The sequence below is a fragment of the Malaclemys terrapin genome, chromosome 2 (genome assembly GCF_027887155.1).
Source record: "Malaclemys terrapin pileata isolate rMalTer1 chromosome 2, rMalTer1.hap1, whole genome shotgun sequence".
Classification (NCBI taxonomy): domain Eukaryota; kingdom Metazoa; phylum Chordata; order Testudines; family Emydidae; genus Malaclemys; species Malaclemys terrapin.
Genome location: NC_071506.1, coordinates 224,346,839 through 224,360,900, shown reverse-complemented (window position 1 = coordinate 224,360,900; position 14,062 = coordinate 224,346,839). Strand labels below are relative to the sequence as shown.

Genomic DNA, 14,062 nt, shown 5'->3' with positions numbered 1-14,062 from the left:
CATGAAGATATAAGAAGAGTGCAAGATACAAGAGGTTTTTATTAATGATGAAGTTGATTAGTTTTATTTAGGAAATGTAGAACTGATCCCAGCTTGCAGTATGGCCAGAGTAACTGCCTAAAGACTCTTAAAGAATGTTATTAGTCACAGTAGGTATGTGGGTAGTGAGTTGAGAATTTGTGGCCACTGGAAATTGGGTCAGGCCTTTTTTCTGGAATGTGTCCAAAACGGCCTTTCCACCTCAACTAGTCAAAATACCCTCCTCTACCTGTGAATAGTCTCCTTGCTGCCACTTCCCATCTGCTTCCCCAGATCAGGAATCCGCAAGGAGCAGATCTGTTTAGCCGAGGATGAGGAAGAACTGCCTTGGAGCCCAGACTGGCTGATTGCAAAGATGCAGACTTTACTGCACAGAGGGAGGCAGGACATCTGCTGAGTGCGGAAGGGGCTGAGGGAAAACACACACATTTATTTCAGTCCTTTCATGCAAAGCACAAATGACTAGTATAGTCACCAGTTCTAAGGGTGAATAGATGTGACCCCTCAGCAGTCAGCACAGGATCAGTATTGTTTAATTTACCGTCACATGTTAATGATCTGTAAAGCTCTTCAGGGCAGGGACCACAAGGCCTTTATGAATGTGTGCCCAGTACCAAACACAATGAGGTCCCAATCCTGTTTTGGACTATGGGAGTGACTCATACTTTTTTGACCTCTTGGATTTAGCTTTCTTCCTTCCTTCCCATTTACTCCGTAGCAGGTCATACCAAACCCACTCATTTACTTGTATCATCTTCCACAGGAATAATAAAAAAAAGACAATGCACATAAAAGATAACATATAAAACAAATTACAGAAATAGTTTATGCACCGTGGAACTCGTGACAAGATACATGGGGGATAAATAGATCATTAAAATTAAAATAAAATAAAAAAAAAAAAAAGGGTGGCATTTACATTCCAGTGACAGTGAGGGTATGTCCTCCAGTGATTACTGTCTGATACTTTCTGTATTGTAAATTTAACTGTATTTCCACTCATTGGTGCTTACTCTCTGAATGCCTTAGGGCAAGAATTGTTTATCCATGGGACAGTGACCAATTGTAAAGTGCTATGCATGCCTTATAACTCAATATAAATTATTATAATTTATATGGCTAAAGAGGAATCTTCAATTACATTGGCTGGGAGAAATTGGGAACTAAATTACTGTGAACTTTCCATTCCTATGTGTATTCCACAGTTCAGTCAGGTGCATTGTGGGCTTTTGGCCTACTCCTGAGTTAGGCAATTGTTGGGATCAGGATATTAGATTAGATGGGGCACTTGATAATTTTTCCATGATTTCAAATTACTCTGAGGAAACAGATAACACTAGAGAACATGGTAATCCTCTTTTTAGTATGTCTTGAGTAGTAGTTGATTCTGTACAGGTCAACATTCAGGACAATTTGATTCTGTAGTAGTTTGAAATGAAAATGATTGTGGAAATGGCCTCAGAGCATGAGGCAAAATCCTCCAATACAGAACCTTCATTCTTCTTCAAGTTGTGTCCCTCTGGGTGCTCCGCTTCAGGTGCGCATGTGCCCCAGCGCCTTTAATTGGAAATTTGTTAGCAGTGATCATTCAGCCCCTACGTGCACCCTACCCATCCTCACACCCCAAACTGAGGATATATAGGACTGTGCGGGTGAATCACCCTCGGATCCTTCACAGTTGCCTTCAGCCTGAGACGGACTGTCAAGCATGCCAGCTTTTATTGGTGCCTTAATGTTGTTACATAGCATACAGTTGTAGATCATTCCTTTTGGGGTTCTTGTCTGTTCCCTTTTACTTGCGTTTTCCCATTTGTGGGGTCACTGGACTTTTATTTGTGGGGTATGTTGGGATCCCCAGACTTAAATAGTGTCTTTCCCACCAGAAAGCTATTCCGGTTAGTGACAGACACACTCAATGTCCGAAGTATTTGGGAATACTCATAGTCCCTCAAAATGTAAGATCTACACTTCATTTAAAAGCAGATCTCATAAGAACAGGGAGGTAAAGTTCAGGCTTCTCATAATGGAATGAGTTTTAAAATGGTCTTCAGACCAGAGATTTGAGAACCGTCTGTATGTAATGCCCCATCTACCTCATGGTCCCAGTCATTGAGAGCGTCATGGGGTAATGCTGCTGATACCAGACTACCTCTGGATTTAGGCCACTGAGAGCGTAAAGGGGTAAGACTTCTGATACCCCATCTACTTTAGGATCTCAGTCACTGAGAGCTGCTACCCGTCCATCTCAAGAACCCATTCACCAGAAGCCTCTAAGGCTGAGGCACCTGTACCTGTGCTAGCAGTACTGAGAGGCTTTCACTCTGAGTCAGAGGTGGGCAAACTATGGCCCGTGGGCCACATCTGGCCCAAATCCTGAGCTCCCGGCCGGGGAGGCTAGCCCCTGGCTCCTCCCCTGCTGTCCCACCTCCCCTGCAGCCACGCCACCACACGGGCAGCGGGGTTGTGTGCTCCTGCAGGGCAGCATGTCAGGCTCTGGCCGGGCGGCGCGGCTGCCAGACATGCTACTCTGAGCGGCATGGTAAGGGGGCCAGGGGGTTGAATAAGGGGTGGAGGTTCGGGGGGGGGAGGGTTGGATAAGTGTGGGAGTCCAGGGGGGCCTATCAGGGGGCAGGGGTGTGGATAAGGGTCAGGGAACTGGGGGGGTTGGATAGGTGTGGGGGGCCTGTCAGGGCGGGGGTGTGGATAGGGGTCAGGAGGGCAGTCAGGGGACTGGAAGCAGGGGGGCTGGATAGGGGGTGGAGTCCTGGGGGGCAGTTAGGGGTGGGGGGTCCTGGGAGAGGGTGGTTAGGGGACAAGGAGCGGGGGGGGGGCTGGATGGGTCGGAAGTTCTGAGGGGGCAGTCAGGGGGGCGGGGAATAGGAGGAGGCGGGGGCCAGGCTGTTGGGGGAGGCACAGCCTTCCCTACCTGGCCCTCCATACAGTTTTGCAACCCCAATGTGGCCCTCAGGCCAAAAAGTTTGCCCACCCCTGCTCTTAAGTCGATGGGTAGTGACAAGAAGAGCAGGAGTGTTAGATCTCCTTCAAAGCTGCCCTGGTCTCTGGAGACCTCAGGCCACAGAGGAGTACTGTCAAGGCTCTGAGTGCTTCCAGTACCTTTTAAGACAGCAAGGACTGCTTCTAACAGTCGTGCCTCTACCATGAAAGACCTGGTACTGGAAGACTTCCTCTGCTTCCCATGATCAGGTCCATCCAAGCAGCAGATCAGCACCATCAGACTCTTTGGTACCCTTGATACCTACTTCAGTGCTCCAGACTGTTAACAAACGAGTCTGTGCCTGCTTACCTCTCCACACAGAAAAAAGCATCAGAGGGTCCTGTGGCACCTTTAAGACTAACAGAAGTATTGGGAGCATAAGCTTTCGTGGGTAAGAACCTCACTTCTTCAGATGCAAGTAATGGAAAATGTACTCTCCACACAGAGTAACCAGTTACCTATCTCCATACCAATACTGACCTCAAATGACCTCTTTGTCTCCAGTGCTTACCTCTTAGTACCAATATCTTCTGGGACACGACTGCTTTGTTAAGATCCTCTACTTTTCCGACTTTATCAACTCATTAGACTATGTGGAAGAGGACTGTGATTTAGACTCAGAGCTCTCTGTCCAAGGGTTTCCTCTTTATTTGAGGAGACATTATTCTCTGCATGCAAAGAGAAGAGAGGATAGACGACCTCCATCTTTCACCAGCTGGGATGCCCAACAGTAGCTACCTTCTCCTGTGCCCTGTGGTCCTGCTCAGTGCTCTTATTGAAATCCATGGTCCTTACACTGCCAACAATTTTTAAGGGCCACAAGTCCCTCTCATAGGGAGCATGGACAGTCTCATTCTCCTATTCCCTGACTTTCCCCTCACCAACCAGAACTGATAGAGGAGACCTTTGAAGAAGAGCAGGAGGCAAGGGCTGACAAGAAGGTAACACCTCACACCAATTTTCCTCAGCATTGCTGAATGAAGCTGTATTGCCTCAACCACTCTCCAGGATTGATGATTTTTGACAGTTCCAGGAACTGATGAGTCAACGGATACGCTCCAAACTTCTCTTAAGGAAATCCAGGACTCCCATCATGAACTCCTGGACATTTTACATGCCTCAAATTTGAAACGTGGCACTTCCGATTAATGAAGCTTTTCTAGAGCCAGCCAAGACAATCTGGTAAATTCCTGCCACAGCATTGCCTACATTCAAATGTGCTAACAAAAAATATCCCAGCCAAGGATTTGGAATTTTTATTCTCACATCTGACACTGAATTCCTTGGTTGTGGATGGAGTTAATGAACATAGGAAGCAGCACAATACCAATGCCAAGGGCTGGAATGCCTAAAGGGGACTGTATTTGACTTCTTGTTAACAAGTGTGGTACTGCAGAAGCTCTTTTGTTACTAGTTTGGTGAATCTAATTATATAATAAACCACCAGTTGTGGGGATTGTCTGCCCTATTTCTTGCAGTCTGCCCTGAGTGTGGCATTCTCAGTGTGGCACATCCCAGGCACCCAGTCACAATGATTCTCCGGGGTAGCGGCTTCTTGTTCAACAGAGGTACAACGGGTGTTGGAAACAATAAAAAGCCATTGATAAGAAGTATTTACCTTCAGAAACAGAAGATATCCTCTGGATAAATCTTTTACAAGGCTGATCCTCATTATTTGTCTTAGAGAACCATCATATATTTCTGTACGGATAAGAGATATTTGAATAGCTGTAGCAATCTTTATACCTATCTGTCTAATTTAGGGTTTCCTGTAGCACAGTGTCCTCTCTACAGATAAGATTCCCTGCTCTCCCTCATATGGATATTTTTGATATCGTACAGTTTTGAACCATTTCAAAGTTCTCTAAATAGACCAAATAATTAGGGTTCCTCTTATGTGAGAAGGAAAATCTTGTTTTTCTTAAACTATTGAGAATGTCCTAGCTCACCTGTCATGCCATCAGTGAATCTAGCTTCACTTTAAAAATGGATATTGGTAGCGTGAGACCTTTCTAATAAGCAGCAGTGCAAGGATGATATGTGCCTATAAACTGACACACACTCAAATTTTTAGCTAAGGAAAGAGACTTTGTTATAAAAAGCCTAAAAGAGGGTATGTATCTGATAGGTATGATGTATAGGTGTATGTGCCTTATGGTACATGTACTTGTCAGGACGCCTCTTCTCACTTTCAGGTGACATTGTAAATAAGAAGCAGGCAGTATCTCCCATAAATGTAAACAAACTTGGCTGAACAAAAAGTAGGACTGAGGGGACTTGTAGGCTCTAAACTTTTACATTATTTTGTTTTTGAGTGCAGTTATGTAACAAAAAAAAATCTACATTTGTAAGTTACACTTTCACGATAAAGTGATTACACTACAGTACTTGTATGAGGTTAGTTGAAAAATATAATTTTTTATTTATCATTTTACAGTGCAAATATTTGTAATAAAAAATATAAAGTGAGCACTGTACACTTTGTATTCTGTGTTGTAATAGAAATCAATATATTTGAAAACGTAGAAAAACATCCAAAATATTTAATAAATTTCAGTTGGTATTCTATTTTTTTAACATTGCGATTAATTTTTGAATTAACTGCGATTAATCGACAGTGTAATTATTAATACAGACAGCAAAAATAAACAAAGCACAAGGAAATATAGAGAACTGTTATCAATGACCTATAAGATCGAGAACTCATGAGCAAAATTCATAATTACTAGATAGAGAAATGTAAAACAAATGCTGAAGCATCTCTCATGGCAAAATTTTATATACCGTGGAGAGTAAATGTTGATGTGTTTAAGGAATTCTTTAAACCTGGTGAACCCTCAATATAAAGATAATTTGTTAATTCTGATAAAATCTAGTTTTCTTCTGGATGTGTTAATGGGGCAGAAATGCACATGCAGTGAAGCTGAACTAAGGCACAATCCACTGTTTGCTGATCCAGCTTCCACAATTGAACAGGAGGCATTGACTAGCATTATGAGTAATTAATACATGGTGCAAAGCATACATATTCAGTATGCACCATTTTATACGTTTTAATGTTTGCTGGAAATATATTTCCAAGTATAATTGGTTTTTGTTTTGTGATCTAAAAATCCCTAGTAGAATTTATGATACACCAAGCTTTGTGTGTAATAATAAATCCTCTCAATAATTATCTGATGTTTCTTTACAGACAGTTATGCTTTAATAGTAAGGCACATTAACGATTTCTTTCAGGACTGTACAAGTGCTCTTTCTAAAGTAGATAGCATTAACTATAATTTGTGTAACTGGAATGATGAAGGTGGGGAGTCTCTTTGCTCATCCATAATTGTTAACATACAGCTGGTAGTCATTAACTCCTTCATCTTTAGTACTCTCTGCTAAGGACATTTTGAATTAATATTTATTACTGGTAAATCCTGATTGCTGACCCTAAGAAGTTAAATAGATTAACAGTGTGATTATGATGCATAACTTCTGAGCATGTTTTCTGGTTTGGCGCTCTGCACTAAACAAAGGATATATGTAAGCATGGAAGGGAGGGAGTATAGGAGCAGAACTGATCAGAAAACAGATTTTCTGTCCTGTGAAAAAATTAGAGATTTTAAAAACATTTAATGGCAAATCAGGATAAACAGCAAAAATTTTGTATTTTTTCACAAAATTAAATTCTGAAAACAAATTGTTCTGTCACTTGAAACATTTTGTTTGCTTTCAGCCCTTTTATTTATTTATTTTGTGTGTGTGTGTGTGTGTGCACGCACGTATGTAAAGTGAATTTGAAAATGAAGTAATTTTGAAACCAATAATCAAAGCCTTTAGTTCCAAAATGAGGCATTTTGACATTTTCAAAATGTTATTTTCTAACATATTAAATAAATACCAAAGTTTTGTCAATGTATATATTTTGGCGAAAAACTTCAGTTTTGTCGAAACTGTATTTTCTGATGGAAAACTGTTGGTACAAAATTTTTTTGACCAGCTCTATTGAAGAGCCCTATCTCTAGAGGGAAGTGCCATCTGCTTCACTATCTAGAATACTGTTAACAGACCCATTGAAATAATTCCAAGTGTCCAAGAAATGGCCTTCTAGCTATAAAAATGAAATGATTATAAAGGAAGTCAGTTTTAACGGATTTAAATTAAACTAGGTATGTATTTGCAGTATAAATATGCATGTTTAGATAAATTGTGTTTTTTATTTTCTTATGGTAAATATTTAAACAGTAATGTGAAATAGTTTTGATTTGCTCGGAACATGATTTCCCTATGTTTGTGTGTGTGTGTGTGTGTGTTTTCAGCAATAACAACCTTTTACTATGTAATGTTGAAACATTTTAGATATTAACCAGTAGTTTTTCTCTGTTAATAATTATACTCTCCTCATTGGTGACAAAAGGAACAAATAGTGCTTTTACAATCCATATGCCCCTTCTTCTGCAGGTGCTTGGCAAGCATGTTAGATAGGAAAACATGTCTGTCTCTAGCATCTGCTGCAGTAAGCCCCACTAGCTGCTTAATGAAAATGTTAAATAGTTGAAATTAAGCAGCTGTTGTTCAGAGAGTGAGGAGGAGAAAACTATTGAAGGAATTTCTAAATCTGTCTAGTTTCCATTAACTTTTTTTGAGAACACTGCGTAATAATTAAAAAAATAAGAATAAAGAACCTAGTGCAATTTGAATGTAGATATGAGTTGTCTGTGCAAAGTAGACATGCAGTTGCACATATCTTTTGTACATGATTTTTTTTGAAAATCAGGCTCCCAATGTTGTTATTCACACTTCATGCTTGTGTTGAGTACGAGGAGAAAAATGATCTAGGCCAGTGTTTCCCAAACTTGGGACACCGCTTGTGTAGGAAAAGTCCCTGGTGGCTGGGCCGGTTTGTTTACCCGCCGCGTCCGCAGGTCCAGCCGATCGCAGCTCTCACTGGCCGCGGTTCGCTGCTCCAGGCCAATGGGAGCTGCTGGAAGTGGCGGCCAGTACGTCCCTCGGCCTGCGCTGCTTCCAGAAGCTCCCATTGGCCTGGAGCAGCGAACCGCGGCCAGTGGGAGCTGCGATCGGCTGGACCTGCGGACGCGGCAGGTAAGCAAACAGGCCCGGCCGCCAGGGGCTTTCCCTACACAAGCGGCGTCCTAAGTTTGGGAAACACTGATCTAGGAGATTGGATTCCAGAATGTTTTATAGGTTTTGCTGAAGGCTTTTATAAATAAGCAGAATTTACTTAGAAAAGCTTCTTGGTTTCTGTATCCATTTGCAGAATGGACCTGAGAGGATATGCAGAAGACAAGTTTATTAGTAGTAGGCTTGTACTTCATACAGTATCAAAAACATGCACAACTCTAATTTTTCTTTTCTTCTCTCAAGGTTTTTCTTTGTATCTTGTTTCCTTCACCTGTGTTATACAAGAGCAGTGGTGCAAGCAAATCCTAAATTTGTGACATCATTATGATTGATTAAAAAACAAAACACAGCACTGCCCTGGTTTCTTCAACTGTCAGAAAGAAACTGTCAGAACTAAATTGAAGTACCAGGATAGGGTATCCTGCAGCTTATTCAGTTTTAGAGTTTCACACCACAGACAGATTTTTTTGGGTGTATTCTCCAGTGGCAGACCTGACTGGGGCTAACTCTTAATAGAAGCTCTGAGGCAAACCTGGTTGTCTATCAGCATAGTGATCCTCATCAGTGCCTGCTGCAGCTGTTTATGTGCTGTTAGCGTTCATGAAATGAGGACACAACTGACAGAGCTGATGAGAGGAAGCAGCCAAACAGGGCAATTTAGCTGATGTGCCTGACTGCAGTGTGAAATGTGTGACATGCTTGGCTGGCGATAGCAGCATATACAGATCACTCAAAACTGACTGTTGGGAAGCAAGAATGTGAATCTAAATCAGTGGATTTTTTTTTCCCCATTGAAATTCTAGATAATAGGATGTCAAGTTAGACTCTTAATCTGTCAATCTGAATTTTATTTCTGAATTTTAGTCCTTCATAAAATGTTATTGTGCCTTGTAGTCTGGTGCCCTGCATTTGGTTTAACATTGGATTTTTGTTCTGATATGGCCCCAGGCATTTGCAGTCAGGTGACCAATGTATTTCCTTAATAAATGTATTGGTAGAAGTGTTCTAGTATCACTGGCACAGATTTATAGTGTAGGTGCTTGGTCAAAAGGCAGTTTGTTTAGCTTTTTATATTCATTAACAAGTTCCTTGTTTTTTGTATGTTCCAGTAAAAATAGTGTTTCAGAAGGTCCAAAGTAAAAAATGAAAATCTAGTCCCCAAGTTTTCTCTAAAGATGTATTTGAGAGAATATGTTTTCTCCTGGATATTCTTGATAACACTGCACATTTTTTCATAGGATGATGATGAAACTGTACCTTCTGCTCCTGATCCTCCAAGTCTTCTCTTACATGAGCGTGGAACAGGTTTTTGTTTTGACTCCAGGTAAATTTGTCATATCTTTCAGCACTGTCACCAACTCAAAGAAAAAATGTTACTGTTCAGAACTTCCGAGTGGTGTTCATTATTACCAGGGAATTCACTCTTAGATGTGCAATTCGGAGGACTGTTGGCATTATGCCTCATTTCACAGAACATGACAATATTTTTGGCACATAAATGAAATTTTTTTTTTTGCCAACCTAATTGTGAGTCTTAGTTAAGAACTTTTATAAAGTGTTATGTTTGCTAAGAGCAGACTAAGCATTTATGAGCAGAGAGAATGGTTTCCTAAGAACCTGCTTGGTCATTAAGACATTCAGTAGAGTTTGCATTCAGTAGTAGCTGGAATTATGTCAATATTATGTAACCTTTTTGACGCCATGTTATTTTGGAATTTCAATATAAAACTGTTTTAACTGTATTGAACATTTCAGTTAATGTCTGTTCTAATTAACTGTAAAACACTTACTTGGATACTTAGGGGGCTAAACCTGCTCCCATTTAAATCAGTGGCAAAACTCCCATTGACTTCAGTGGCAACAGGATCAGACCTTTATTTCTCATCTTTACTCAATGATACATTGTGTCAGTGTTTCATTTTCTTTTTTCTTTCTCCCAAGTTTTGATGTGCACAAGAAGTGTCCCCTTTGTGAAGTGATGTTTCCTCCTAACTATGACCAGAGCAAGTTTGAAGAACATGTCGAAAGTCACTGGAAGGTGTGCCCCATGTGCAGTGAGCAGTTCCCTCCTGACTATGATCAGCAAGGCTTTGAAAAGCATGTTCAGATGCACTTTGAGCAGAATGTTTTAAATTTTGACTAGATAAGTATAAGTAATTTTTTTTTTTTTTTTTGTAGTCAAGCTTAAAAAACATCTCCAACAGGCAGTCCACCTAGAGAAAAGAAAATGCAGCTTTCATATAACTTAATGCAGATATCTAAATGCTACTTTCAGTATACAATACTCTACAGTGTAATTGGAGTTAAGGTAAATCTTTGGCCTATCAGCAATTGTCAGGTTAGCCTCTCCATCTAATATTCTAGAAGGAAAAAAATCCACCTTGTATATATGTGTCTGTGTTTATTCCCTGTTTAGTGAAACCTGTAAGGACACAGGGAGAACTTGGATGTAATTGGCCTCAGAAACAAAGTCTAATTTCTTGGTGCTGTTCAGTTATACAGAATGACCGGAGGTTTCTCTTGACCATGATAATTGGAGCATGATTAAATATTAAAACTTACAGTATGTAATAAAAGGATGTTTCTCATAGTAACCTTGTGAAGTATTTCTTTGGATAACTGTTGATTCAGAACATTACAAAACTTATCCTATGAAAATATAGTTTTCTAATCTACTTCAGAAATGTAATGTAGTTGCATGTATTGAGAGACTACATGCTTGCAACAAAAAATAATTTATGGCAAATACTTTACTTTTACTTATGTTTGTCTTAGCGAATAACTTTAAATAAAGTACATTTATGCTTTAGAGAAGTATTTTTATGAATTAAGAGGAACTGTTATGCTTAGGATGACTAAAAAATAATTGTTTAAAAATCGCTACCATTCAGTTTCATTTGCATTTAGTAGTAAATATTGTTTGGAGAAACTCATCGTATATGGTTTTCATACAGAATCAAATAGTGTTTTTGTTTTTTTTTTTGGACTAGGGTTTTTAAAATCTTTGACATCTTAATTTTGCACATTCTTTCCACTATGTAACTATCAGTATGTATATCTAAAAACATTTTATATTTGAAGAATTACTTTAAAATATGTACTAACTAAACCAAGAAAGTAATATGTTCCTTTGGATAAAATAATTTGCCTTTCACCTGTTGTACAGTAGTCTTGTTACATTAAAGACAAAATTGTTCATGGAGTCTGATGTTCCCCCTATGTTTCTTTAACCAATTAAAGTAGTAAATTTATGTAATTTACTTTTAAAAAAAGTTTCTCTTAGCTGGAGTAAGAGATGACTTACTCTCATGAATACTTATTTGCTTCTCTTCCAGAAGAGAAGACCTGAACAATTGTGTTGTCTGCAGTTCCCTTTTTCATTTATGTGGCTAGTGTTTAATAAGAGGTTGGATTTTCCCAACTAAAGCTGGTGGTCATGGACAAATTACATCTGAGTATGCAGCCATTACATCATCAGTTCTCCATGTTTTCTTTTAAGTCTTGTAATTCTGTTGAGGAAATTAGAGAGGAAAACTAGTACTGTCGAGGGTTCTTAGAAAATTTGTACTAAAATCAGTGCTCAGTATTTTGTTACGCTATTATTGTGACTCTTATTTACTAGTATAAAAAATATATAAACAAACACATTTTAAAGATAAAATTATTAGTAAAGGCACAAGTCTTATTATGGCTGTGTGGGCCACCAAAATCTGAAAACCGCTTCAGAATCCAAGTTTGTCTTGAAGCAGATTCAGGACTGGTAGAACTTTCTTACCAAAATTAAGGTGTCTTCTCTGAGTAGTATCCCTAGAGATGCTTTGCTTCAGGTGCACGTGCATCTCTTGAGCTCCTGATAGATTTTCAATTAGAAGTGTCCGTTTGGCCTGTGCCCTATGCCTCCTCATGCCAGATACCGATTGCAAAAATAAGGGTCTCAGTTCCTTCTTAACTGCCTCGGCCTGAGGTGGAGTCCTAGTGTGTCCACCTTGGGTGGACTTGGCTTTTCTAATATTTCTATAGTGGTTAACAACTAACTATAAAAAACAATCTTCATGTATTTGTAGTTAGATAAGCAGTGCGAGGATTGCTTTACTCCTCTTTCCCCTTCGGGAAACTTTTTTTTCTGGCAGGACATGCCTGGCTCATCAAGTTTTAAACATTTCCTCTCCTGCTGAGAGACTATAACCCTTAAGCAATGGTCACTCAAAGTGTGTCCATTGCTTGGGGGAGTCCCATGTCTCCCAGAAGTGCAACTTCTGCCTGGCCCTCATGTCCAGTGCAAGGAAAAACTGGGAGATTAAACTCAAACAGCTAATGATAGAACACTCCCTTTGGCCAGCTTCTGAGTCAGGTCAGGAGACAATGCCCCTCCCCACAGTACATCTGTCACCAGGGAGATACCTTGGAAGACTTTGGAGGCTTCGGGGGAGGCTTCCAAAAAGAGGAGTGTGGATTCTAACCTTAGGGAGCCAGCTCCAAAGAAGTCCAGGTCCCTGGTAAGATCTGAAGTGTCGACCTCTTCAACGCCATATCATTGAGTCGAAGGATTCCTTTTCTGGTAACCACGGCGCCATAAAGTCACATAGCATGAAGGAGAGGGACGGCTCCAACAAGGCCTCAGCACCTTTCACCACAAGGAGGACAAGCAGACACTTGGGACTGGCACAGTTAAATTCAGGCCAGCCATCAGTAAGTACCTATGCATGTCGCACCCTCAGCATTGAGCAAACAGCACCAGATGCCATTGTCATCTACTTCAGCGACCGTGGTCTCTGCTAGCACATCAGGACCAATTCCGTATTTGGTATCCTAGGAGTTCCAGATACATTTAAGGGCTTCTTGATAACATACGAACTGGAGTTCCCTTTCCTCATGGGTACCGAGTCTCTCTCAGTACCAAGACCCTGATCTCCAGACTACTGTCCTTTGGTACCACAGGACTCTCCACTGTTTTCTGCAGGTGTTTCTCCTTTGGATGAGATGGAGGAGGATGAAGGAGACTTCCGGTCAGTCTCCTCTCTTTCTATTTCTGTACAGGGTTCTCAAGCATATCCCTTTAGGAACACATTCTCTGAAAGTCATAGGGAAGATCAGGTTCATTATCAAGGGTGATTGAACCAACTTTGCATACTACCCCCACTTCTGTACATGCCCCCCAGTTTAGGGACCATCTAATAAGGAGGACAGAGTAGTACAGCCCTCTCTTCCCCTACCCCTCACAGGAGGGGACATTTCAGGAACAAGAAGCTAGAGCAGAGGAGGCCACCCCTTAAACACGTATTTCATACTCCTCTCCAGCTAAGGCGGTTATTCCTCCACCACCATCCATGACTGATGGTTGTTGGTGATTTCAAGACCTCATAAAGATAGCTGACACTCTTAATTCTTTTTTGAAGAGGACAAGGATTCACAGCACAAGGTAGCGTATGTCAGCAACAACCTCTAGGATGGTGTTTCCCATCAATGAGATGCTCCTAGATCCGGCTAAGATGGTGTGGCAGCCACCTGCGACTATTCTGCTCACATGTAAATGGGCAGATCAGAAAGTAAGGGGATCATAATACTACTTTTCTCCCACACTCCATCTCACTCCCTGGTGGTGGATGCGGTAAATGAGGGGTAGGATAGCACTTCTGTAAGTCTACCCCATATGACAAGGATCAGAAAAGGCAAAAGGCCTATTTGTGAGCAACCCTGCAATTGAGATCACAAATGATCAGGTGATCATGGCCAAATTTAAGCTTCTAGATAACAGATTCATGGCTTTTATTGAACATCTGCCACAAGAATATAGGGAGCAGTTCCAGTCTAACATCTCAGTTCATCTGGCCAGTTGGTGGCCAGAACTGCTCTTGAAGCATCCTTAGATGCTATGGACACTGCTGCCAGGGGCATGTCCAT

General features: G+C 40.7%; 1 protein-coding gene across 2 annotated transcripts in view; it reads left to right on the top strand.

Annotated features, from left to right (window-relative positions):
• TAX1BP1 (Tax1 binding protein 1) overlaps positions 1-11,363 on the top strand; it is a 99,539-nt gene extending 88,176 nt beyond the window's left edge. For both annotated transcript variants that reach the window (XM_054020077.1, XM_054020075.1), the window contains 2 exons: positions 9,400-9,485; positions 10,103-11,363. In XM_054020077.1, coding sequence (XP_053876052.1) covers positions 9,400-9,485; positions 10,103-10,304 — 288 coding nt within the window. In that variant the 3' untranslated portion in view covers positions 10,305-11,363. The remainder of the gene's footprint in view (positions 1-9,399; positions 9,486-10,102) is intronic.
• Positions 11,364-14,062: the final 2,699 nt, after the last annotated feature.